At 49.9% G+C, this 21,746-nt stretch overlaps 1 protein-coding gene across 7 annotated transcripts in view; it reads right to left on the bottom strand.

Moving 5' to 3' along the window:
- Window positions 1-4,763: 4,763 nt before the first annotated feature.
- The window catches only part of LOC102450756 (UDP-N-acetylglucosamine transferase subunit ALG13-like), a 47,093-nt gene continuing 30,110 nt past the window's right edge, over window positions 4,764-21,746 (bottom strand). For 4 of the 7 annotated variants that reach the window (XM_075939180.2, XM_075939183.2, XM_075939186.2 and 1 more), the window contains 4 exons: window positions 12,670-12,938; window positions 12,225-12,384; window positions 9,563-9,701; window positions 4,764-5,172 (listed from right to left, as the gene is read on the bottom strand). In XM_075939180.2, coding sequence (XP_075795295.2) covers window positions 5,061-5,172; window positions 9,563-9,701; window positions 12,225-12,384; window positions 12,670-12,938 — 680 coding nt within the window. In that variant the 3' untranslated portion in view covers window positions 4,764-5,060. Of the gene's footprint in view, window positions 5,173-9,562; window positions 9,702-12,224; window positions 12,385-12,669; window positions 12,939-13,058; window positions 13,171-21,746 lie in introns of those variants that run through there. The other 3 variants (XM_006136548.4, XM_075939184.2, XM_075939185.2) reach the window with 3 other exon arrangements.

The following is a 21,746-nucleotide window of genomic DNA, read 5'->3' as shown; positions in this document are numbered from 1 at the left end:
GCAGCCGGTCTGATGGCTGAGTGCTGTGATGTGCCCAGTGTGGGCACTCCGGGCACTCCAAGCCAGGACTGGTTTGCAAGCAGGGCACCCCTGAGAACTGTCTGTCCGGGGTGGGGGTCGGGACTCTTTAAGCACAGCCCTCGGCTAGCCTGAGACAGCATCTCCACGCTCTAAGTCCTCCTCTGATGCCCTGCCGGCACTGCTTCCGGCCATCCTTAAGCCCGGTTCAGGGTCCACTTAATGTGGACATGCTAGTTCGAATTAGCAAAACGCTAATTCGAACTAGTTTTTAGTTCTAGACGTGTTAGTTCGAATTAGCTTAGTTCGAATTACCTAATTCGAACTAAGTTAGTTCGAATTAGTGCTGTAGTGTAGACGTACCCTCAGTTTGGTGAGATCTTCTTGGAAGTCCTTCACAGTCTGCTTCTGTCTTGACTATCCTAAACAGTTTGGTATCATCTGCAAACTTTACCACCTCACTGCTTACCCCTTTCTCCAGATCATTTATGAATAAGTTGAAAAGGATTGGTCCCAGGACTGACCCTTGGGGGACACCACTAATTACCCCTCTCCATTCTGAAAATTTACCATTTATTCCTACCCTTTTTTTCCTGTCTTTTAACCAGTTCTCAATCCAAGAAAGGACCTTCCCTCTTATCCCATGGCCATGTAATTTACACAAGAGCCTTTGGTGAGGGACCTTGTCAAAGGCTTTCTGAAAATCTAAGTAGACTATATCTACTGGATCCCCCTTGTCTGCATGTTTGTTAACCCCTTCAAAGAACTCTAATAGATTAGTAAGACAGGATTTCCCTTTACAGAAACCATGTTGACTTTTGTCCAACAAATTATGTTCTTCTACATGCTTCACAATTTTATTCTTTACTCTTGTTTCGACTAATTTGCCTGGTACTGAAGTTAGGCTTACCGGTCTATAATTGCCAGGATCACCTCTAGAGCCCTTTTTAAATATTGGTGTCACGTTGGCTACCTTACAGTCATTAGGTACAGAAACCGATTTAAGGGATAGGTTACAAACCACAGATAATAGTTCAGCAATTTCCCATTTGAGTTCTTTTAGAACCCTTGGATGAATGCCATCCGGTCCCGGAGATTTGTTAACATTAAGTTTTTCTATTTGTTCCAAAACCTCCTCTAATGACACTTCAATCCGGGACAGTTCCTCAGATTCATCACCCACAAAGGACGGTGCAGATTTGGGAATCTCTCCAATGTCCTCAGCCGTGAAGACTGAAGCAAAGAAATCATTTATTTTCTCCTCAATGGCTTTATCGTCCTTGATTGCTCCTTTTATAGCTCGATCATCTAGGGGACCCGCAGGTTTTTTAGCAGGCTTCCTGCTTCTAATGTACTTAAACATTTTGTTATTTCTTTTTGAGTTTTTGGCTAGCTGTTCCTCAAAATCTTTTTTTGCTTTTCTTATTACATTTTTGCACTTGATTTGACAGTGTTTATGTTCCTTTCTATTTATCTCACTAGGATTGGACTTCCACTTCTTAAAATATACCTTTTTGTCCCTCACTGCTTCTTTTACATGGTGGTTAAGCCACGGTGACTCTTTTTTAGGTCTCTTGCTATGTTTTTTAATTTGGGGTATACATTTAAGTTGGGCCTCTATCATGGTGTCTTTAAAAAGTTTCCATGCAGCTTTTAGGGATTTGGCTCTAGTCACTGTGCCTTTTAATTTCTGTTTAAGTAACCTCCTCATTTTTGTGTAATTCCCCTTTTTGAAATTAAATGCCAGGGTGCTGGACTGCTGAGGTGTTCTTCCCACCACAGGAATGTTGAATGTTATTATATTATGGTTTAAACATGGCTTCTTACTAACACCTGGTTCTACATCAGGTGACAATATTTTCCTATGCTGAATATGGGACACCTGGTAAAATTATTCATATTCAAGCAAGTTCAATGGCAATCAAGCAGAAATATGTAGTACAAATGTTCAATTTAACATCAAGCTGACTGATCCTGTTAAAAAGGAATACTGTGTACAGTAGACTTCCGATAATCCGGCACCTTTGGGACCCAGGGGGTGCCGGATTATCGGATATGCCGGAGTATCAGGAGGTACTCCAGCGGGGGCTGTGACGGGTCTGCCGGGACCCACACTGCGACCGGCAGGAGGCGTGGAGGTCGGTGGGGAACAGCGTGGCGAAGGGCAAACCCTCCGCCGTTTTGCAAAGAGGCGGGGGAAGCCCCGCGCAGCTGCTGGCAACAGGCCAGCTGGGGCTGCAAGCAGCAGCGGCAGACTTGGGAAAGCGGCGGTGCACAGCAGCTGGGCTGTTGCTGGGATGGTCCCGCAGCACCACCCCTCGCCTTGCCCCCTCTCCTCTGCCGCTGCTTGCAGCCCCAGTTGGTGCCGAACTATCAGGAGTGCCAGACCACTGGATGCCAGACAATTGGAGTTTTATTGAGTTGGATTCTTTTTATATCTCCTTTAAGTTTCATAGGGCGAAGAGGTGACACACAAACTCCCATACTGGGACTGGTGGCACCAGCTGGTCATGGAGCGGTGGGACGACCAGCAGTGGCTCCAAAACTTCCTCAAACAGAAGACCACCTTTTTGGAGCTGTGTGCCTGGTTCACTCCCACCCTCTCTCCAGAGAGACACCCACCTGCAGCCCGCCATTCCCGTGGAGAAGCGGGTCACAATCACCCTTTGGAAGATCGCCACCCCAGACAGCTACTGATCGGTGGGCAACCAGTTTAGCGTGGAGAAATCCACCATCAGGGCCCTTCTCATGGAGGTAAGGCACTCTCAGTCTGCAGTCCCTATGTGGGAGGGATGGGAATCCTGTTAAAGGGGGACCCTTGGGAAAGGGGGGCTGGCGGCTGTGAGGGTAGAGTGGGAATGGGGGGGAAGCCCCATCCCTGGGGGTTGTGCCATCCCGCCCTCACACAGCCCTGCTGAGGAGCAGCCTCAGAAGGTGTGGTTCCTGGGATGTGTGTGTGGGGAGGGGAGATGGGGGTGGACATCTCCCAAGGGCTCAGGCACCCCCTCTTTCATTCTGTTTTGTACGTTTCTTTGTCTCCTTCTGCAGGTAGTGAGGGCCATCAACTCCATCCTGCTGTGGAGAGTCATCCGTTTGGGAGATCTGGATGTGACCATGGCCAGATCTGCTGCCCTGGGGTTCCCGAACTGCGGTGGAGTCATTGATGGGACCCACATTCCAATTTGTGCACCAGAGCATCGAATGGCCCAGTACATCAATCGCAAAGGCTACTTCTCAAAGATGCTGCAAGTCCTGGCCGACCACCGTGGACAGTTCATGGACATTTTTGTCAGGTGGTCGGGCAGGGCACACGATGCCCATGTCTTCAGGAACTCTAGCCTGTGCAGGAAGCTGGAGGCGGGCACATTCTTCCTCCGTTGTGACTTTGCAGTTGGGAACATGCAGATGCCATTGTGCATTGATGGGGACTCGGCTTACTCCCTGATACTGTGGCTAATGAAGCCATACACAGGCCACTTGGACCCCAGCCGAGACCAATTTAATGCCCACCTCAGCTGCACCCGGATGGCATGCTTTGCAGAATAGTTCTGGTTTTCAGGGGCACAGCAGGAGGGAGAGAAACAAAAGGGAGACCAAGCCAGGGAGAGGCTGGTCTGAAAACAGCAGGGTGCTGACTCCAGCTCTGAGAGCTTCTCCCTTCTTGTCCCCTCACCCCACCCCAGCTGTCTGGACAGTGGTGGCCCCTGCTCAGTCCCAGCTGCCCTGCCAGGAGGTCCCCGAGCCAGTTCCCAGGGCTCAGCGCAGCCCTGCTCTACCCTGTGGCCCAGCTGCCCCAAAGCAGCCCCACTTGGCCAAGTGAACTGGCTGCCCCAAGAGCAGCCCTACCTTCTGGAGCAGCCACCCACCACGTGGCCCCACCGGCTGGGCTGCATGGCTGCCATGGAGCTGGAACTGCGGCCACAATGAGGCTACCTCAGTAGGGACAATCTCATTGTGGCCTGGCTCCAGCTGTGGCACATAGGGTTCCCAGGTGTCCGGGTTTGAACCAGACAGGCCAGTATTTGAGCTTTCTGTTTGGGAAACAAATTGAGAAAATAGAAATGTCCGGTATTTTCTAAATAAGATGGAATGTAGATTGTGATGTAATGTCAAGTGTGTCCAGTATTTTTGCTGAAACCATCTGGTAACCCTAGGCACGGAGTTGGGAGCATGGCCTGGCGGAGTGCCATGGCCAGCCACCGGTCTGCAGACCGGTGCTTGGGAATCTCTGTACTTGTTGCTTACCACATCCTTACCTTGGAGGATGCTGCATTTCACTGATGCTTTGTGTATGTGTGTGTGTATATATATACACACTATAGACTGAGCCTTCCAAAAGAATGTTGTCTTCATTCTTATAAGATGTCCTTTCTGTTCTCGGTTTGGTGGAATTATTGTCACTTCAACTTCTGTTAACTCTGACACAGACTTATAGCTCTATAAATAAATTAATCCTGGATTCTAGAAAACATTTAAGCCATGTCTGTAATAGAAAAACAAGAGGTTAGGATTGTCCATGAGCACATAATACATGTAAGCAACCCTTCCCTTGTCTACGTAGACTGGGTGAAAAGTCCTGTTTTATACTGTATTTTTAAAATTGCATTTGCTAACATGATTTCAAACACAACTTATTTACCTAGTCCTGGGCAGGTCTTCAATACTGTAAGAATTTTATGACTGAAATGTCTATATTTTCCCAAATCCTGCCAAACAAAAGTGTATTTAACCAAGAACAAGTCCTGTTTGTTGTGTGAATGTTTATTCATGCCCACATTGCAAACATAATACATACACACTTAATTTTATTGTACTTATTCACAAAAATATACATCCAACTCCTTGCTCTGCTTTTTTGATGCTATGACAAGTAAAAAAATTATGTGTTGATATAGAGATGACATAGGAAGGCACATCATTATAAATTAAGATAATTTATGTTGAGTTGGTACAAAAAGTGTTGGTTTCAATAAATTGATTTTCCTATTAAAGTGACAGTAGAAGAATCTGACCACAAACAGACATTTATTTTTCTGGATTAGTTATTCAAATCCAGTAATGCTATCCAAGAATGCAGCAAACTTTTCTGGCTGTCCAGGAGGAAAAGGTTTCAATGTTGACAAATCAATTGACTTCAGTGACTCCAAAAGGGTGCTATAAAAACATAACAAAAACAAAGGCGATATGAACAATTAAATACTTTACACGGGCAATGTTTCCTCTAATCTTTTCCACCCATGTGCAGATTTTTTCTATCCATGTATGGAATAAGTTTTTTCTATGTGCACTGAGGCATGTGCAAACGTGCTCCACCAGTAGAAACAAAAACCTATCAGTTGACACTCTGCTAATCAGCTGGGTGGTATTTCAATTTCTCCTGAGAGTCTGCACAAGCACACAGCTTACAGGGAGTGCTGCAAAGGGGGTATTCGGTCTTTCACTGTTTCTAATTCTGCCTTAAATACATTACTCCCTTTGGCATTAAATCAGCAACAAGAGCACACCCTGGAAGGAAAATAAAGACACCATAGTATCACGAAATTTAAACTATTTCAGCACATGACCGATGGGTTTTCCTTTCAAAGTGGAGCCAGACTCAGAGGCTACGTCTAGACTACATCCCTTTTTCGGAAAAGGGATGTAAATTAGACGTATCGCAATTGCTAATGAAGCGGGGATTTAAATCTCCCGCGCTTCATTAGCATAAAAATGGCTGCCGCTTTTTTTCAGCACGGAGCTTTGCTGGAGAAAAGCACCAGTCTAGACACTGATCTTTTGGAAAATAAAGCCTTTTCCAAAAGATCCCTTATCCCTCTTGAAATAAGGGATAAGGGATCTTTCGGAAAAGGCTTTATTTTCCGAAAGATCAGCGTCTAGACTGGTGCTTTTCTCCGGCAAAGCTCCATGCCGAAAAAAAGTGGCAGCCATTTTTATGCTAATGAAGCGCGGGAGATTTAAATCCCCGCTTCATTAGCAATTGCGATACGTCTAATTTACATCCCTTTTCCGAAAAAGGGATGTAGTCTAGACGTAGCCAGAGGGCTTGTCCCACGTCAAAAGCAACCCCACACTCCCTATTTTGTCAGCTCTGCAGATCCCTTCTCAAAATTCTTCTTCCACTAAATATTTTCACTCGGTTATTTATTTGTCTCATGATAATAATTTTAAATTTACCAAAACATAAAAAATTACCATGATGACCCAAATTTCCCAAACATGAATCATAAAACAAATATACCATGTATCCTAAAGCCTTCTCATTCTCCCTTCTTAATTTTTCCTGAATAATTTTCACTAAGGAAGGACAAGAATATTCACTGTTATTTGTGCTTATATTAAGTTTAAAATCTTTGAGGGGGAGCTCATATTATTTTAGTTATACAGAGAACCATGAACTATATAAGCAGGGCTCGACAATTAGGGCAATCTACTCGCCCATGGTGAGTAGATTTTAGCCCGGCATGGCACCACAGCACCATCAGTGCATGCACAGCGTGGTCTGCGTATGTGCAGCATGCTAAACCACACGGCTGGCGAGAGGGGCTTGCTGCCACTTGTCAAGCCCTGTATATAATTAATAAGATAATTAAATTTAAGATACTTTTAAATGCATTTTACAATACCCAATATATATCCTGTTTTTATCCCCCTAAGGATCCCCAACAGACAGCTACACAGAGTCTTGACTAGGTGTTAGAATTAAGCTGACAGCAGGAACAATGAGGCTGCGTCTAGACTGGCAAGTTTTTCAGCAAAAGCGGCCGCTTTTGTGGAAAAACTTGCCAGCTGTCGACACTAGCCGCTTTGAATTTGCACAAGAACACTGACGATCTAATGTAGGATTGTCAGTGTTCTTCCAGAAATACAATGACTCTCCCATTCGGGAAAAAGCCCTCTTGCGCAAAAGCATTTGCGCAAGAGGGCCAGTGTAGACAGCTGAGAACCGTTTTGCGCAAAAAAGTCCTGATGGCGAAAATGGCAATCGGGGCTTTCTTGCGCAAAACCGCGTCTGGATTGGCACGGATGCTTTTCCACAAAAAGTGCTTTTACACAAAAGCATCCGTGCCAATCTAGACGCTCTTTTCCACAAATGCTTTTAATGGAAAAACTTTTCCGTTAAAAGCATTTGCGGAAAATCATGCCAGTCTAGACGTAGCCTCAGTGTGCAAGACAAGAGAACTTATCAGATCTAAATGGTTACTCACTATCCTAATCAGAGGGAGAGTTGTTGATCAACCTAAACTGTTTTAAGGTTGTACTCAACATGCAGCTCTAAATACTTTCAATCAGAAGCTTCTGAAGAGACACTGCCTTTTACTACCTTACAAAGTATGTTACTTAGGTCTATAGACCAGTGCTGCTTTCTACCAACTTCAGAGGACTTATCTGATTTTTCCTAACAGTTTGAATAACAATTCAAATTCCTACACTTTACTTTGTTTACAGTATTCATCATTTAATGCAGCGATGGGCAATCTAGGTTAGTGAGTGGGGCACATGAGTGGCCCTCCTTCATCTCAGTGGGCTGCAGGACTGTTGTAACCAAGTATCAGAGGGGTAGCCGTGTCAGTCTGAATCTGCAAAAGCGATGAGGAGTCCTGTGGCACCTTATAGACTAACTGAAGTGTAGGAGCATAAGCTTTCGTGGGCAAAGACCCACTTCGTCAGATGCATGTAGTGGAAATTTCCAGAGGCAGGAATAAATATGCAGGCCAGGATCAGGCTGGAGATGACCAGGTGGATCCAATCAAGGAGGATGAGGCCCACTTCTAGCAGCTGATCTGGAGGTGTGAATTCCAAGAATTCTCTTGGAATTCACACCTCCAGATCAGCTGCTAGAAGTGGGCCTCATCCTCCTTGATTGGATCCACCTGGTCATCTCCAGCCTGATCCTGGCCTGCATATTTATTCCTGCCTCTGGAAATTTCCACTACATGCATCTGAAGTGGGTCTTTGCCCACGAAAGCTTATGCTCCACACTTCAGTTAGTCTATAAGGTGCCACAGGACTCCTCATCGCTGTTGTAACCAAGATAGTCTCCTAGGAAAGAATAGCAGAGTGAACTGTAGCAACACTGATTGGATGCAGAGGAGGTACAAGATTCACAATCAGCAAGCACCTTGCTTTATGTGCTTGTCACTTTAGTAATACTGATAGGGAAAAAAACCCGCATAGATGGAAACTACCAGAATCTGGCAACCCTGCTAACTAGGGATGTGAAGACAAGATAGTCAACTAGTCGCTTCTCTACCCTTGCTGCCTCTATCAGGTAGAGGCAGCAACGGGGAAGGGGAGAGGGAGGGAAAGGAGGGTACTTTAAAGCAGTAGCGTTGCATGTAGCCCAGGATCAGCTGCTCCATGCAGCGCTGACACTTTGAATGTCATGGAGAGCCTGGCATAAGGCTCCAGCTGATCCCGGGCTCCTGGCTTTTCAAAGCGCAGCACCGTGTGGAGCCCAGGATCAGCTGTGGAGTCTTACCACTTTGAAATGCTGCATGAAGCCCAGGATCATCTGGACTCCCTAGCTGGCCCCGATCTCCACATGGCGTTGCCACTTTGAAATGCTGCAGAGAGCCCAGTGTCAAGCTCCTCACGGCATTTCAAAGCAGCAGCACTGCGCCGAGCTCAGGTTCAGTCCCCAGCTGACCCCGGGCTTTGGCAATTTCGCCTTTGAAGCATAGCAAAAATGCATTGGCTATTCAATCAGTCAGTTACCCTATACTTAACATCCTTACTGCTAACACTCGGCAAAATGTCTCATGGGCCACACATCACACGTATATGCCTGCAGGTTGCCCACCGCTGATTTATTGGGAATCAAGTAGTGCCCTTGAAAATTATAACCCTGGAACCTGATTTTCAAGTGTTTGGTGAATGCTGCACCAAGCATAACTCTAGTAATCTACCCTGGCAAAAATATGTGGCAGTGGTAGACCTGCCCTGGAGGGAGCTATGTCCAATCTAGTCACTATTTTAGGGATGTGAATGGGTAACCAGTTACCCCTTAAGCATTAACCTTAACAGTTAATTGGTACCTGTGAGCAGTCAACTGGAGGGCTGCTCCAGCCCTGCCAGCCCCCAGCCAATGTAAGGCACGCAGAGTTCCCCACCACCCATCACACCAGGCTGGAGTGACCCTCCTGCTGCTGCTCTGGCCACGTTGGAGCAGCCCCTGCCTGCGGTGGGGGAAAGGAGGTTCCAGCCCTCCCGCCCATTAATCAGTTAACCAGTTAAACACTATTAAACATGATTTACATCCCTAGTCTGTTGGAGGAAAAGTTACTGATTTTTGCCTTTGATGTAGTTGCAGAAAAGAGGGTTTTTTTTCCAGTAAATCTATGTGTTGTAATATAGTAACATACAACAGTGACCACCTTATACCTAGCACCGTGGGGACCTACCTCATGACTGGGTCTCCTAAACACTATCTGAATATTACCACTAATAATACTTGTTCAGACAAGATGGCTACTCCTAAAAAAACTAAGTGCGAACAATGACTGTACACTTAGAGGCACAAATGATGTGAAAAGATCTGACGTACCTACACGTGCAATAGAAGAGGTGTTCATCTTTGTAGAGTTGCCTGGCTAATTCTAGCTGATGATTGTTCATCAGCTTTTCATTTATAACCACCAAGAGTGGTTTTCCTTTTTCCAGTGTCTCCAAACATGTGCCTGCACCTACAGAAGAAATCAGTAACATGAACACTGTTTGCACAAATGCATCCATGTTTCACCTTACACTCACAGGAAAAAACAATTCACCCTGAAATATTTACTCAGGTCATACTCCCATTGTCCTGTTTGAGCCCACTGACATTTGGTTTGAATGGATGCTTTGCTTAAAATTTTACAAAATATCACAGATCCCTAGGATTGGTACAGAAACCCCACTTCTCCTGTCTCCAGGACTGTCTCTCCTCCCTGCGCCGCCTTGGATTCTCTGCATGATGCTGCCTTGATGCAGAGGACATTGCCCAAGCCCAGGAGTGGGAGGGTCAATAGGGGCTGCAGCTAGGGGTGCCAGATGGCTGAAACAAAAATACCGAACCCCTCCTCTCCCCCCCTCCGCAAAAAAACACCAGGAAAAAATTCTGTTGAAGGAAAAAAAGAGGGGGGGGGGACCAATGCTGTTGAGAAAAAAAAAAAAAAGACTCCGAGAACCAGGATCACTGCTAGGGGTTACCAGGTAGTCATTTAAAAAAAAGCCAAAAAACCGGACATGCTTCATGGGGGGGGGACGACACCGGCCAGGAAGGGAGCAGTGCTGGCCAGGAAGGGGGGAGGCCTGGGAACAGCTAATGCAGGGGGAGCAACAGAGCTGGCCGGGGAAGATGGGGGGGCCCAATGGGAAGCAGAGCTGGTTGTGGTGGGGGGGGAGGGAGAGGTCAGGCGGAACGGGCCTGGCCGCGGGATATCAGGGTATGGGGGACCGGCTGGGAGGGGGCGGGGCTGGCCAGGAGTAAGGGGGGGCAGAAAGAACAGCTGGGGGGAGGGTTGGGGGCCATGAGGGTGGCTGGGAGGAAGGGGGAGCGGGAAGCACAGCGGGGGGGAGGGGTGAAGCAGCACTGGCTGGGGGAGATCAGGAAGAGGAACGGGCCGGCTGGAAGCACAGCTGGGGGGGGGTGCAGGGGGGCTGGCTGGGGAAGATCAGGAGGGGAAGTGGGGGAGAACCGGCCGGCCGGGAAGGGGGGGATGAGCAAATTGGCCAGCGTGGAGTGAGACTGACCTGGGCAACTACTGCCTGTCCCGCACAGGCTCCCGGCAACGCACGAGCGAGGAGGCTTCCCCTCCTCCTCACACTCAACCGACTGAGGGCTCCCGGTGGCAATCGTGGCCCCGCCTCCCAGCTGGGACTCCCAGCTGCTCCCCCCGCCCACGCCAGGCTTCCGTCGGGTGCGCAGCAGGCAAAATAAAAAAATACCGGACATTGCACATGGCCGGTATTTTCTGATTTTTTTACCAGGCAGAGCACGCAAATACCAGACACCTGGCAACCCTAGCTGCAGCATGGTGGATTGCTCACTAGGACCCAGCAGCAGCAGGCAGGGGCTCTGGGAGTCAGGGCAGGGCTGGGCCCCTGCAGCAGGTAGGAGCTTGCAGCCACTGCTCACGCTGAATCTGAGGCCAGGCTCCAGACCAGATCCGTGATTCCCAGAGGGGGGTTGCAGCTGGGCCCCCAGGGCCCAGTCTGCAGCCAGGAGGGGGAATCTCCAACAGGGCCAGTCCCGCTGCTCCCCAGGAGCCTCTCCCAGGGCAGCGTCCCCCGGCCTGTCCAGCCCGTCTGGCCCACCCCCTGCCCCAAAGCGGGCAGGTAAATGAGACACACCTCCCTTCCCCAGGCTGCAGGGGAAGAGTTTGGCCCAGGGCTGCTCACAATGGAGCTAGCTAACATCTGCCTCCAGCTCCCAGTGTGTGCAGGGTGGGGAGAGGGGCTGAAGAGAGGCAGGGGGACAGATAAGGGGGGAACAGGGCCATGTGAGGCAGAGGCAGGATAGGGATACAGGAGGCGCTGAAGGGAGGTTGGGGGAATTCAGAGACTTACTAGGGCAGATGAGAACAGGGGTGCCATGGAGGGAAACTCTGAGGGGAGTCACAGGGAATGTGGGATGTGGGAAAGGGAGGCTGGGGGGAGACTGTGGGACCAAGAGCAACCTGAGGGGCAGGGGATGTACAGAAGGAGATAGGGGAAGATACATGGGCAGCTCCGCCACCCCATAAAGCAGGAGAGGGAGAGGGCAGATGTGACTGGTGGTAGCACTTGGGGGCACCAGTTCCTATGCCTCTGACAAAATTTCAGTTATTAAATAGGGTGCCCTACATGCCCCCGCTCCTGTAGGTGCCCCTCCTTGCACTCCTCCTTCTGCAGGTACCAGTTGCCCTCTGTCAATCTTTTTCCTGGGCCCCACTGAAACTCAAGACAGCAATGTGACATTCATATGCCCTTTATCTGGCCTGAAAGCAAACTGTCCCTTCCCGCCCATTGGATGGAATAACAGGGGAAACCGAGGCACACAGTGGTGCAATAAAACCACTACAGAAAATACCCGGGATGTGTCAGGGTCAAAGATGAAAAACGTGGCAAGGGGCCCTCAGGCTAGGCCAGTTTGACAGACAGACCCGTCCCCCCTCGCACACCCACTTCAGATCACCAGGGCTGGCTCGCAGGAGGCAGAGCTGCCACCTCCCGGACCCAAACCTCACCCGCGTGGCTGATCACCAGATCCGCTCTCTGGAACTCTTCAGCCAAGGACTCCCTGAAGCGGAACACTTCCAGTGTGAACGCCGGTGTGCGAAGCGGGGTGGGCGCCGCCCCTCCACCAACCTGCAGGACGAGTCTGCTGTAGCCCAGGCTCTGCAAGATCTGCAGCGAGACGGGAGCGTTATATCGCCCCAGGCTTTGCATCTCCCGGTCCAGGCCGCACCGGATGGCAGCGCTGCTTCTCCCCTCACGTGCCCAAGGCCTGAGCTGCGCCCGGGTGAAGGGAACGAGCCCCCAGCACAGGAGCCAGCCTCAGCCCGCACTGGGGGCCAGTGGCTCAAGCAGCCTCTAGGCCTCTGGGACCAGGCGGGAACCGCAGCGCAAGCAGGGGCCACGCGGGAACTGCAACAGACCCCGCCGCCTCCGGGAAGGACACGCCGACCTCACCTGGATAGTCTCTGGGGCGCTCACCACCGCAATCAGCTCCTCGAAACAGGTTGTCCCCACGGTGACAAAGACCGATTTCATGGCCAGCTCCGGGCCGGTAGCAGCCAAGCGGCGTCTCTCCCAGCTGCAAGTCGCCGCTAGGGGCGCCCTCCGTTCAGCAAAGCCGGACCTGGCCTGCCCGGGGAGCAAGGGCCCTGCAGGCGGCAAGTCCCCCTGATAAGGTTGCCAGGTGTCCGGTTTTGAGCCAGACCGTCCAGTATTTGACCTTTCTGTTCAGGAAACAAATTGAGAAAATGTAAATGAGAAAATAGAAATGTTCAGTATTTTCTAAATAAGATGCAATGTAGATTGTGATGCAATGTCAAGTGTAAAATGTAGAAAGCTCCTACTTGGGAGATTGTGCTACTTCCTGATCACTGAGCATGCCCAAACATACTGAGCATGCTCAGCAGTTCTTTTGCAGCCACTCCCCTTCTCTCAGCTGGGACAGGCTGTGCGTTTTTGCTTAGTTCATTTTAAAAGCATTTTGAAAGGGAGAAAAGTGGCTCAACAGAGGAGGTGCCTTCGCAGTGACTTGGCAAGGGGGTAAAGCAGATGCAGGCAGGCTTAGGATCATTTCTGGGGCAAGCTGGTGGGGGGCAGGGCGCCAGCTAAACCCATCATCAATGCAGAGTCCAAAGCCAGGGCATGGTCATAGCTGGAGGGTTAAAAACAGCTTTCAAAGTGGGAATGAGGGACGAGTCCAAGTGTGGTCATGTCACAGTGAAATTTTGATGTGTTTAAATATGTTTTTTGCCATGTATTCACCCTGGAGTCACTGAGCATGCTCAGTAGGGCTGCAGCCGTCTTTCACTTGTCTGCCCACTCACTAAGTTTTTGCTCATTGCTTTTAAAACAGTTTAAAAAGGGGGGGAAAGTGGCTCAACAGAGGAGATGTCTTAATATTGACTTGGCAAGGGGTTGAAGCAGATGCAGGCAATTTTAGGATGGGTTCTGGTGCAAACTCAGCTCTGGTGGTGGGAGGAGCATCACAACACAAAGTGCAAAGCCCCAGCACAGGCACAGCTGGAGGCTAAAAACAGATTTCCCAGTGGGAACAGTGCACAAGTCAAAGTGTGGTCATGGCACAGTGGCTTTTTTTTATTTTCTTAGACACTTTTTTAACCATTTGTTCACCTCAGGCACCGATCATGCTCAGTAGTGCTGCAGACACCCCTGCAGTTTTCCCTGCGCATTCTCTCTATAGGGTTTTGCTTACTGCATTTCAAATTAGTTTCACAAGGTAAAAAGGGTGCTAGAAAACAAGACTTGATGTTTCATCACATTTGTCTTATCTTATGCCTGGGACTCACTGAATTGCGCTCCCATTTTCATTGCATCCCATTTTCATTGTTTTGCTCCTTGCAAATGTAATGTCTTGTACTGTAAGTGCAAAGCACAGTGGCTGCGTCTAGACTGGCAAGTTTTGCGGCAAGTTGCTTTTGCAGAAAAACTTGCCAGCTGTCTACACTGGCCACTTGAATTTGCGCAAGAGCATTGACGATCTAATGTATGATCATCGGTGTTCTTGTGCAATTACAATGACTCTCCCGCTCGGGAAAAAGCCCTCTTGCGCAAATGTTTTTGCGCAAGAGGGCCTGTGTAGACAACTGAGAACCGTTGGCAAAAATGGTGATCGGGGCTTTCTTGCGCAAAACCGTGTCTAGATTGGCACGGACGCTTTTCTGCAAAAATGCTTTTGCGCAAAAGCGTCCGTGCCAGTCTAGACGCTCTTTTCCGCAAATGCTTTTAACGGAAAAACTTTTCCGTTAAAAGCATTTGCGGAATATCATGCCAGTCTAGACACAGCCACTGTGTTTAGTACACCCCACACTTCACACACATTCCCTGTGGCTGTGCCCTCCTCTCTGAATAGTGACCACAGCAGTTCACGGCCCACAGGAGGGGGAAGTGCCTGGTGCAAGGCCATGTGTGGCCAGCCCAGCACGCCCTGTGTCACAGGGCCCTCAAGGTGGCCAGAGGACCGTGCTGCCTACTCCTGTTCCCCTGCAAAGGCACACCACAGCCAGAAGTGAACGGCCACAGTGGATCCCCTCACGGGTGGAAAAGAAGCTGTGAGAAGCCTTCCCCTCTCTGAGGTCTGCACACACAGCTGTGGCTCACTGGGCTATCAAGAGAGCAGCTGCTGCCTCGCACATGGTTCTGTGCTGTGTGCTGCACTCCAGCGTGTGTGTGAGGTGGTGCCTACACCCTTGCGGCTAGCCTTCTGACTATGTGCCCCTTACCACTTGGGCATAGGGCTCGTGTGGCCAGTCTGGCAGCAGTCTCCCAGGCATGTAGAGGTGCTGGCTGGTGTGTCCATGTGCCCCACCCTCCCATTGCACATGGTTGCATGTACCTACTCTGCAGCAGCATGTGCAGGCCTAGCAGTCTGCACAACAATGAGCCCCCTGCCCCCTCTGCAGCCACCTCCCTCCCCCGCTCTGTGTGTGTCTGCGTGTGCGTGTGCACATGCGCCAACATACCTGAGGATCCCTCCCAAGCTTCCATGGAGGCCTGAGAGAAGTCCAGGCTGGCAGGAACTGGCTTCAGGGACAGGATGATATTCCCACTGTCCTGTTTGTTCTCCTCCTCCATCGGGGGCTGGACCTGCCCCTCCGTCTCTTCTGTTTCGGGGACAGGCCATGGGCGCTGGAGGATGTTTTGCTCCAGGCCGCAATGCACCACAATGGAGGGGTAAGAAGGTTCCCCACCAAGGATGTTGAGGAGCTCTTTGTAATATGGGCAGGCATGTGGTCCTGCCCCTGAGCGCCACCTCCACTCCATCGCTCCTACACTGTGTGCTCTGTGTCATAAATTTCATACTGCATAGCCTGCATCCATTGCAGTCACCACATTGATGAGCCAGTTTGCGCTTCTAGCATTCAGCATTTTCCATTTCATGAACCCCGCTATAGGCCAATTAGATGTGCAGCGGGCTCTTCATTATAAAGTTGGACAGGTTTTGAAGCGTCTAGGTGTATAATCAGTTTACATCTGTACAGTTTAATTACTGCTTATATCTCTAATATGTGTCCATTGGCAGGGCAAGTTTGTATAATTTTTGGTGGTGCCCAGAATGGATCTAGTCCCCCCCTCACACACACACCCTGACCCTTGTTAAGCATGCACCTGACCCCCATTAGCCACACCCCCTGACTCCCATTAGCCAGGCCTCTGGAGGTAACACGCTCGGGGCAAGATGGACACATGACCAGAAGTAAAAGGTGTCATTTGACCCCTCTCTAAGGACTTTTCCCACCATCCTCCTACCAACAGGGATTAGTTTGGCTCCCACCAAACCCCACTCATGCAACTATCCTGCAATTGCATTAACCCAATATGTGTAACATTAACTCAGGGACAGAGAGACTGGGGGAAGTGTTCCCTCTACGGCTATGTCTACACTCGTGGCTTCTTGCGCAAGTACAGCTGCTCTTGCACAAGAACCCACAGAGCAACCACACTGCCCGCCTTCCTTCCTTGCGCAAGGAAATTTACAGTATGGTGTGGTAAGAGAGGGCGTCTTGCGCAAGAGCTACTCTCTTTTCTAACAGGTGTAAGCTCTCTTGCGCAAGATGGCAGTGTGAATGCTCAGCAGGGATTTCTTGCGCAAGAAACCCCTATGGCTAAAATGGCCATCGGAGCTTTCTTGCGCAAGAGAGCGTCCACACTGGCATGGATGCTCTTGCACAAAAGCACAGCTCGCACATGGCAGTGGGGATGTGTTCTTGCACAAGACTTCTTGCACAAGAACCCTTGCGCAAGATGTTCTTGTGCAAGAAGCCACCAGTGTAGACATAGCCTAAGAGTTTCCTCACATGAGCAGAATGAATTTTGTATTGCGCACCAATACTGAGTTCATGTGGCTTGTTTGGATGTGCCTCTGTGGCATCCAAGTTATTAATAAATATTTTATAAACCTTTACTTTTTCTCTCTTCTGCCATGTCTCCTCCCCTTGCTCCATCAGCGCCCCAGTGCCTGCTGCCCCCCAACTCCTCACCCTCCTCTGCTGTCTTGACTCCTGCCCTTCTCACTGCCCTCAGCCCTCCTGCGACCTGCCCCCCTCCACCAGCCCTTCTCTCCCCCCTGTGCCCACTCCTCCAGTAGCCCCACTCTGATCATGTGAGCTATCCCTCCTTATCCCCTCTCCTAACACCTCCCTCTATGCACCTGCCCTGCCTCTCTCCTCTGATGCTGGTCCCTCCCCTGCAGGTGTCTGCCCTTCTGCTTTACCCCCAGAATCCCCTGGCACCTGCACCTTCCCTTAGCCCTGCATCCTCCTGGTGCCTACCCCTTTGCCCTCTTTTTCCCTGATGCCCAACCCCTCATCACCCTCTGCCCCTGTTCCTCTCATGCCCCTGTGCCCTCACACATGCCTTGCTCCATCCCTATCCTCCTCATGCCCACCCCTTCTTTCAAGTCTTCTGTCAGCACCTCCCCTCCCCCCTCTAGCCTCCAATGCCCTTACCCTCTTCTCTCCCACATCACCCTGTCCCCCTCCCACTGACACCTCCCCTTCTGCCCTTTTCCTCATTGTCTCCACTTGGCCCCCTGGCATTTGTCTCTCCTCCACGCTGTTCCTTGGTGCCTTCCCCTTTCTTCTCCTGACCTGCCCCACTCCTCTCAGCACAAGCCCCTTCCAGTTTGCAGGGTGGCTGTAAGTGCTCCCTCTGACAGAGCCAAGCAGCCCAGAGCCCCCCAACCAAATCTCCCTCCCACAGAGCCAAGCACAGGAGGAACAGGTCAGGTAAGTTCATTTTACTTTTAAAAGAGGCTGCTGCTGCCGGCTGCCTCTGCTCGCAGTGCGTTCCAGGCGGCAGCATATGGCCCAGCTGCCAGCTCACTGATCTAGCATGAGGTGAGCCTACACAGCGTGCACTCCCCTCCCACCCCGGCGCCCCCCTTCGCTAGGCCTCTGGTGCTGGAGGAGGGGAGGGCTGGCAAGCACGTATGTGCTTCCTCCCACTCCTGAGTGCTCAGGCTCTTGTTGCCATAGGCAACAGCAGCCCGCAGCACGTGCGCGCAGGCAAGGGAGAGCCTGCGCAGCTTTCATTCCATCAGGGACGCTCAGGGGTGGTCGGGGCCCACTCCAGGCAGGGCCGGGGGAGAGACCCAGCTCCAAATATTGGTGGAGCAGGGCCCCCGGCTCTGAATATTCGTGGAGCACGGGCACCGCAAGCCCATATAACTCGCCGCCTATGTCCATTGGCACACTTGTGAAAGGGGTCCCATTTAATAAGACCCCTGTCCCATCCATGTCAACAACTGACTACTCAGAAACAATTATTTGACAAAGGCGGTCATTGACAAATCCTTCTAACAGGCATTTTTCCAAAGATATATCAGCCACCCAAGAGATGCTGAAGCATCATTCTATGCCAAACTATGTTTTTTGTATGATTGTCCAAAGGTTTAATATACATTTTCCCTCTCTCCGAGAAGTCCTCTTATCATGTCCTTCCTGATCATTGTGTAATTGCTCTTAACTTATTATCATATATGTCAATTGCTTAACAAGGGCCTTTGTGTGTCCCTATTGCAACATGTGTCCTGATTATTCAACTCATCTTGAACCAATTAGTTTTGACTTATATTTACAAATACATCTGCTGTGTCTGAGGGCATTTTCCCTACTTTCATCCTATTAGGGTGAAAAGTCCAGATCTAAGTTCCCCTGTTTCAGTCATGAGAAACCATGTAGGTAAGACCATGTCTCAACCACGGGTGTCTGCTAACCTCTTGTTCTGCAGATGTTGCATATGTCCTGTGGGATTGAGGCTGTACCATCTTGTTATACTGTATAGCAGGGTCCATTGCATTGCTGGGGAACCCGACTGCAACGCCCAGCCCAGGGCTGGGCTGAACTGCACCCATGCTGTTCCTACACCTGATGGTATCTGGAATGCCACAGAGCCCAGTGAGTGCGTGGCAACAACAGGATTGTGGTTGGCTGGGGGACGGGGGGGATGGCAAGCAACATATGCACACAGACGCCTATATATCAACATGCCCACATCTCGGAAAGGGCATGGACCTGTTTCAAGGTGGGTTAATGCCTAAGCCCTCCCACAAGGAATTGATTGCTATCGTGTTAGCATTAGCAGGCATTCACAAACTTGGGCAGACCTAAGGCCTTGTGTATTACACCTGAATCCAGACATCAATCAAGCTAACACAAAGGGCCAATGGGAATGCTGAGAACAGCTTTTACAAGATTTCTTGAATTACAGCTTTTAAATATTACCAAATTAATCTACATTAACACATATTATTAACATCATAGAAAAGTAACTTGATAGGCTACAGCATGTCCTTTCAGCCACTGTGAAAGCTACTGATGGGAGTCTCCAAAAGCTGTGATTGCCTGAAACCACCACTCCTGCAACTGTCCTTAATCACTAATGGGGAAACAGTGGAGGCTATGGCTCACTGCTTGTAGAATAGGGGCAGCACCTGGTGCCATGGCTCTACATGACATCGGATTTGAAGAGTGGTGCAGTGCCCAGGCAGAAGCAAGACTACCTTCACAACACTGGTGAAGCCATCATAGAGGGCTGCAGTGAGCATGGTGAGACCTCAGAGAAAGGGCAGAGGAGGGCAAGGCCTCAAAGAAGGGCTGGCCTGAAGTGGGTCATGGTTATTTCAGTTTCAGAACCAGCTTACATTGCACATACATTGGAAAAGTGATCTTGTGGTTGCAAAGGTTGGAGAACAATGTTATAAGTAGTGTGATGAGGGAGAACACCCAAATTTAAAAATATATTTACAGAAGGGAGAAGAAAATGCTCCTATAAGAAAATAGTGGAAGTATCACTGACCTATAAGGATCATTGAGAAAGTCCTAGTGGAGGCAGGACATTCCTATGGGGAACAGTTATTTAGTCTGCAGTGCAAGAAACTGCTACCTCGTCAAAGCCTCAGACTGATTCAGTAGTAGCAAATTCTTGGAGTTCATACCAACAATGACATTTGCTCTTTGGGAGGACTTTTACAGAGCCTTTACACTGTCCCTGAAAGCATTCATAAGTGCACCTGTGTTATTTGTTTAGAGCAGTGTGTCTCTAACAGTGGTACAAGTTCCCTTAGGGGGGACACATCAGGGGAGGAGAGGGGGAGGATTTCAGCACAACTGAAATTTTGAGAAAACTGAATTTGTGTTTTCAATTTTACAGCGTTTTATTATTTTTGTCATTTTTACATGAAATAATGTCATCTCCTGACCAGCTATGATTAAGTAGTTTAATGCATGTTTTGGAATGGTAGAAAAAATATGTGTCTGAAAACTGTAGAAACAAGGTTGAGAAACACTGGTTTAGAGTAACCATTTGTAAACAACTGTTGGTGTTCAAAAATGGTGCTCCATGGACTGAACACTTTCAGCAAAGATGACATTGATACACCAGTAGGAGTTTCTTATAGTAGCAATTTCTAATTTCTGAAAATCAGAAACTGCCCCGAGGAGCACAATCTTACATGCAGCAGTTCCCAACATTTATGTGTCGAAAACAGCTCCCTATAGAATTGTGCTGCTGAAAGCAGCTGTTTCCTATAGTAGCACTTCCTTATGATCATGCTAATAAGAAAGTGCTACCTGTAGCACATTCCTATAAGGTAGGAACTTTTGACATTACACCAGTACCTCCAACCATCACGTGCCCACGCAGAGCCGCAAAGCAGCGTTGCCTTTGCCACAGGGTGACAGCCAAAAGGTGCGACAGCCACGGCGGGCAGCCCCAGCCAGCAGTGGGGGAGGCGGCTGCCGAGTGCTGCCAGGGCCGGGCAACGAAGGGGGCAGTGGTGCAAGGGCTGGCGACCAGCCAGGGAGCACAGCGCCCATGCTGACCCCCATGAGGGGGGGTTCTTGCGCTCAGCACCCCCTCCCTCCGATCGCTCAGTGCCCCCTCCCCCTGATCGCTTCGGGCCCCAGACCCGCCTCTCTCCCCTCCCCGGCGGCAGTGTCCAGGTACGGAGTTCAAACCAGCTGAGAGGAGAGACACCCGGACATCTCCCCTCTCAGCTGTTGTGAGGCATTTGAGCACACTGCGCATGCACTCCCTCGGCCCCACCATGGCCTGTACATGGCTGGCGCCAGGGAATTTAAAGTGCGGGGCTGCAGTGCCCTGTCACAATCCCCCTCCTCCTCCAGCAGCCGCCGGACGGCTCTTCGGAGGATGGCCCACCGGGAAATTCCCAGTAGCTCACCGGGCCAGTCCGCCCCTGCCCGCTGGCTATTATCTGAAATACCACAGCTCTGTCACTGACTGGCTGTATTAATTGCCTTATGCACCTCAGTTTCCCTTTTTGTAAAATGTGAATAATGATACCCCACCATTCTGAACTGCCCTGTGACTTACAGATTAAATGTAAAGTGCAAAATATTATCCAAGCACACTGTCCAGGCAACCAGCTTTATTTCCCCAGGAAAATGTTAGTCTGAGATAAATCTGGAGCAAATTCCTGCATTGGATCAGAATCTGGGTCATGCCCATTGAAGTCAGGGCATGATCCCTGGGAGCTAAAGTCAGAATCTGCTGCAACTCCATTGCAGTCAGGGGGTGACTCTGAATTGACCCCAAGGAGCTGAGATCAGAACCTGGCCCTAGCCTCCTTGTGGGCAGAAAGTGACTCTGGAGCTACCTGGGGAGCTAGGATTAGAATCTGGCCCTGATCATGCTTACTTCTAGGAAATTCCTCCAGCTGCCTGTGGATCTCTGCTCTCCCATGGTGCTTGGCTTGGAAACCTGCTGGTAAGGGGGTAGCAGGAGTCAGAGAGCCATTAGTGAGCTCTGTCACTGCAAGCACTCACCTCCCTACTCCAGCTGCCCAGGCTCTGAAAGCACCTCTTGGGTGACCCCTCTCCCAGCCCACATGTCCCCTCACTCAAGACTCCTGCCTCCCATTCCAAAAATGCCTGACTGGCTAAGGCCCACCCTGCAAGGACAGGATTTCAAGAGAGCGGGGGAGAGGGGGGCAGTAGCCCTCTGCCCTGGGATGTAACTTGCCTTTCTTCCTGGTCCCCTGCTGATAAGGAGGT

Source organism: Pelodiscus sinensis, chromosome 11, assembly GCF_052426305.1.
Source record: "Pelodiscus sinensis isolate ZL-2025 chromosome 11, ASM5242630v1, whole genome shotgun sequence".
NCBI lineage: Eukaryota > Metazoa > Chordata > Testudines > Trionychidae > Pelodiscus > Pelodiscus sinensis.
Note: the sequence above shows the minus strand (reverse complement) of the source record. Positions and strands in the feature narration are given on the sequence as shown.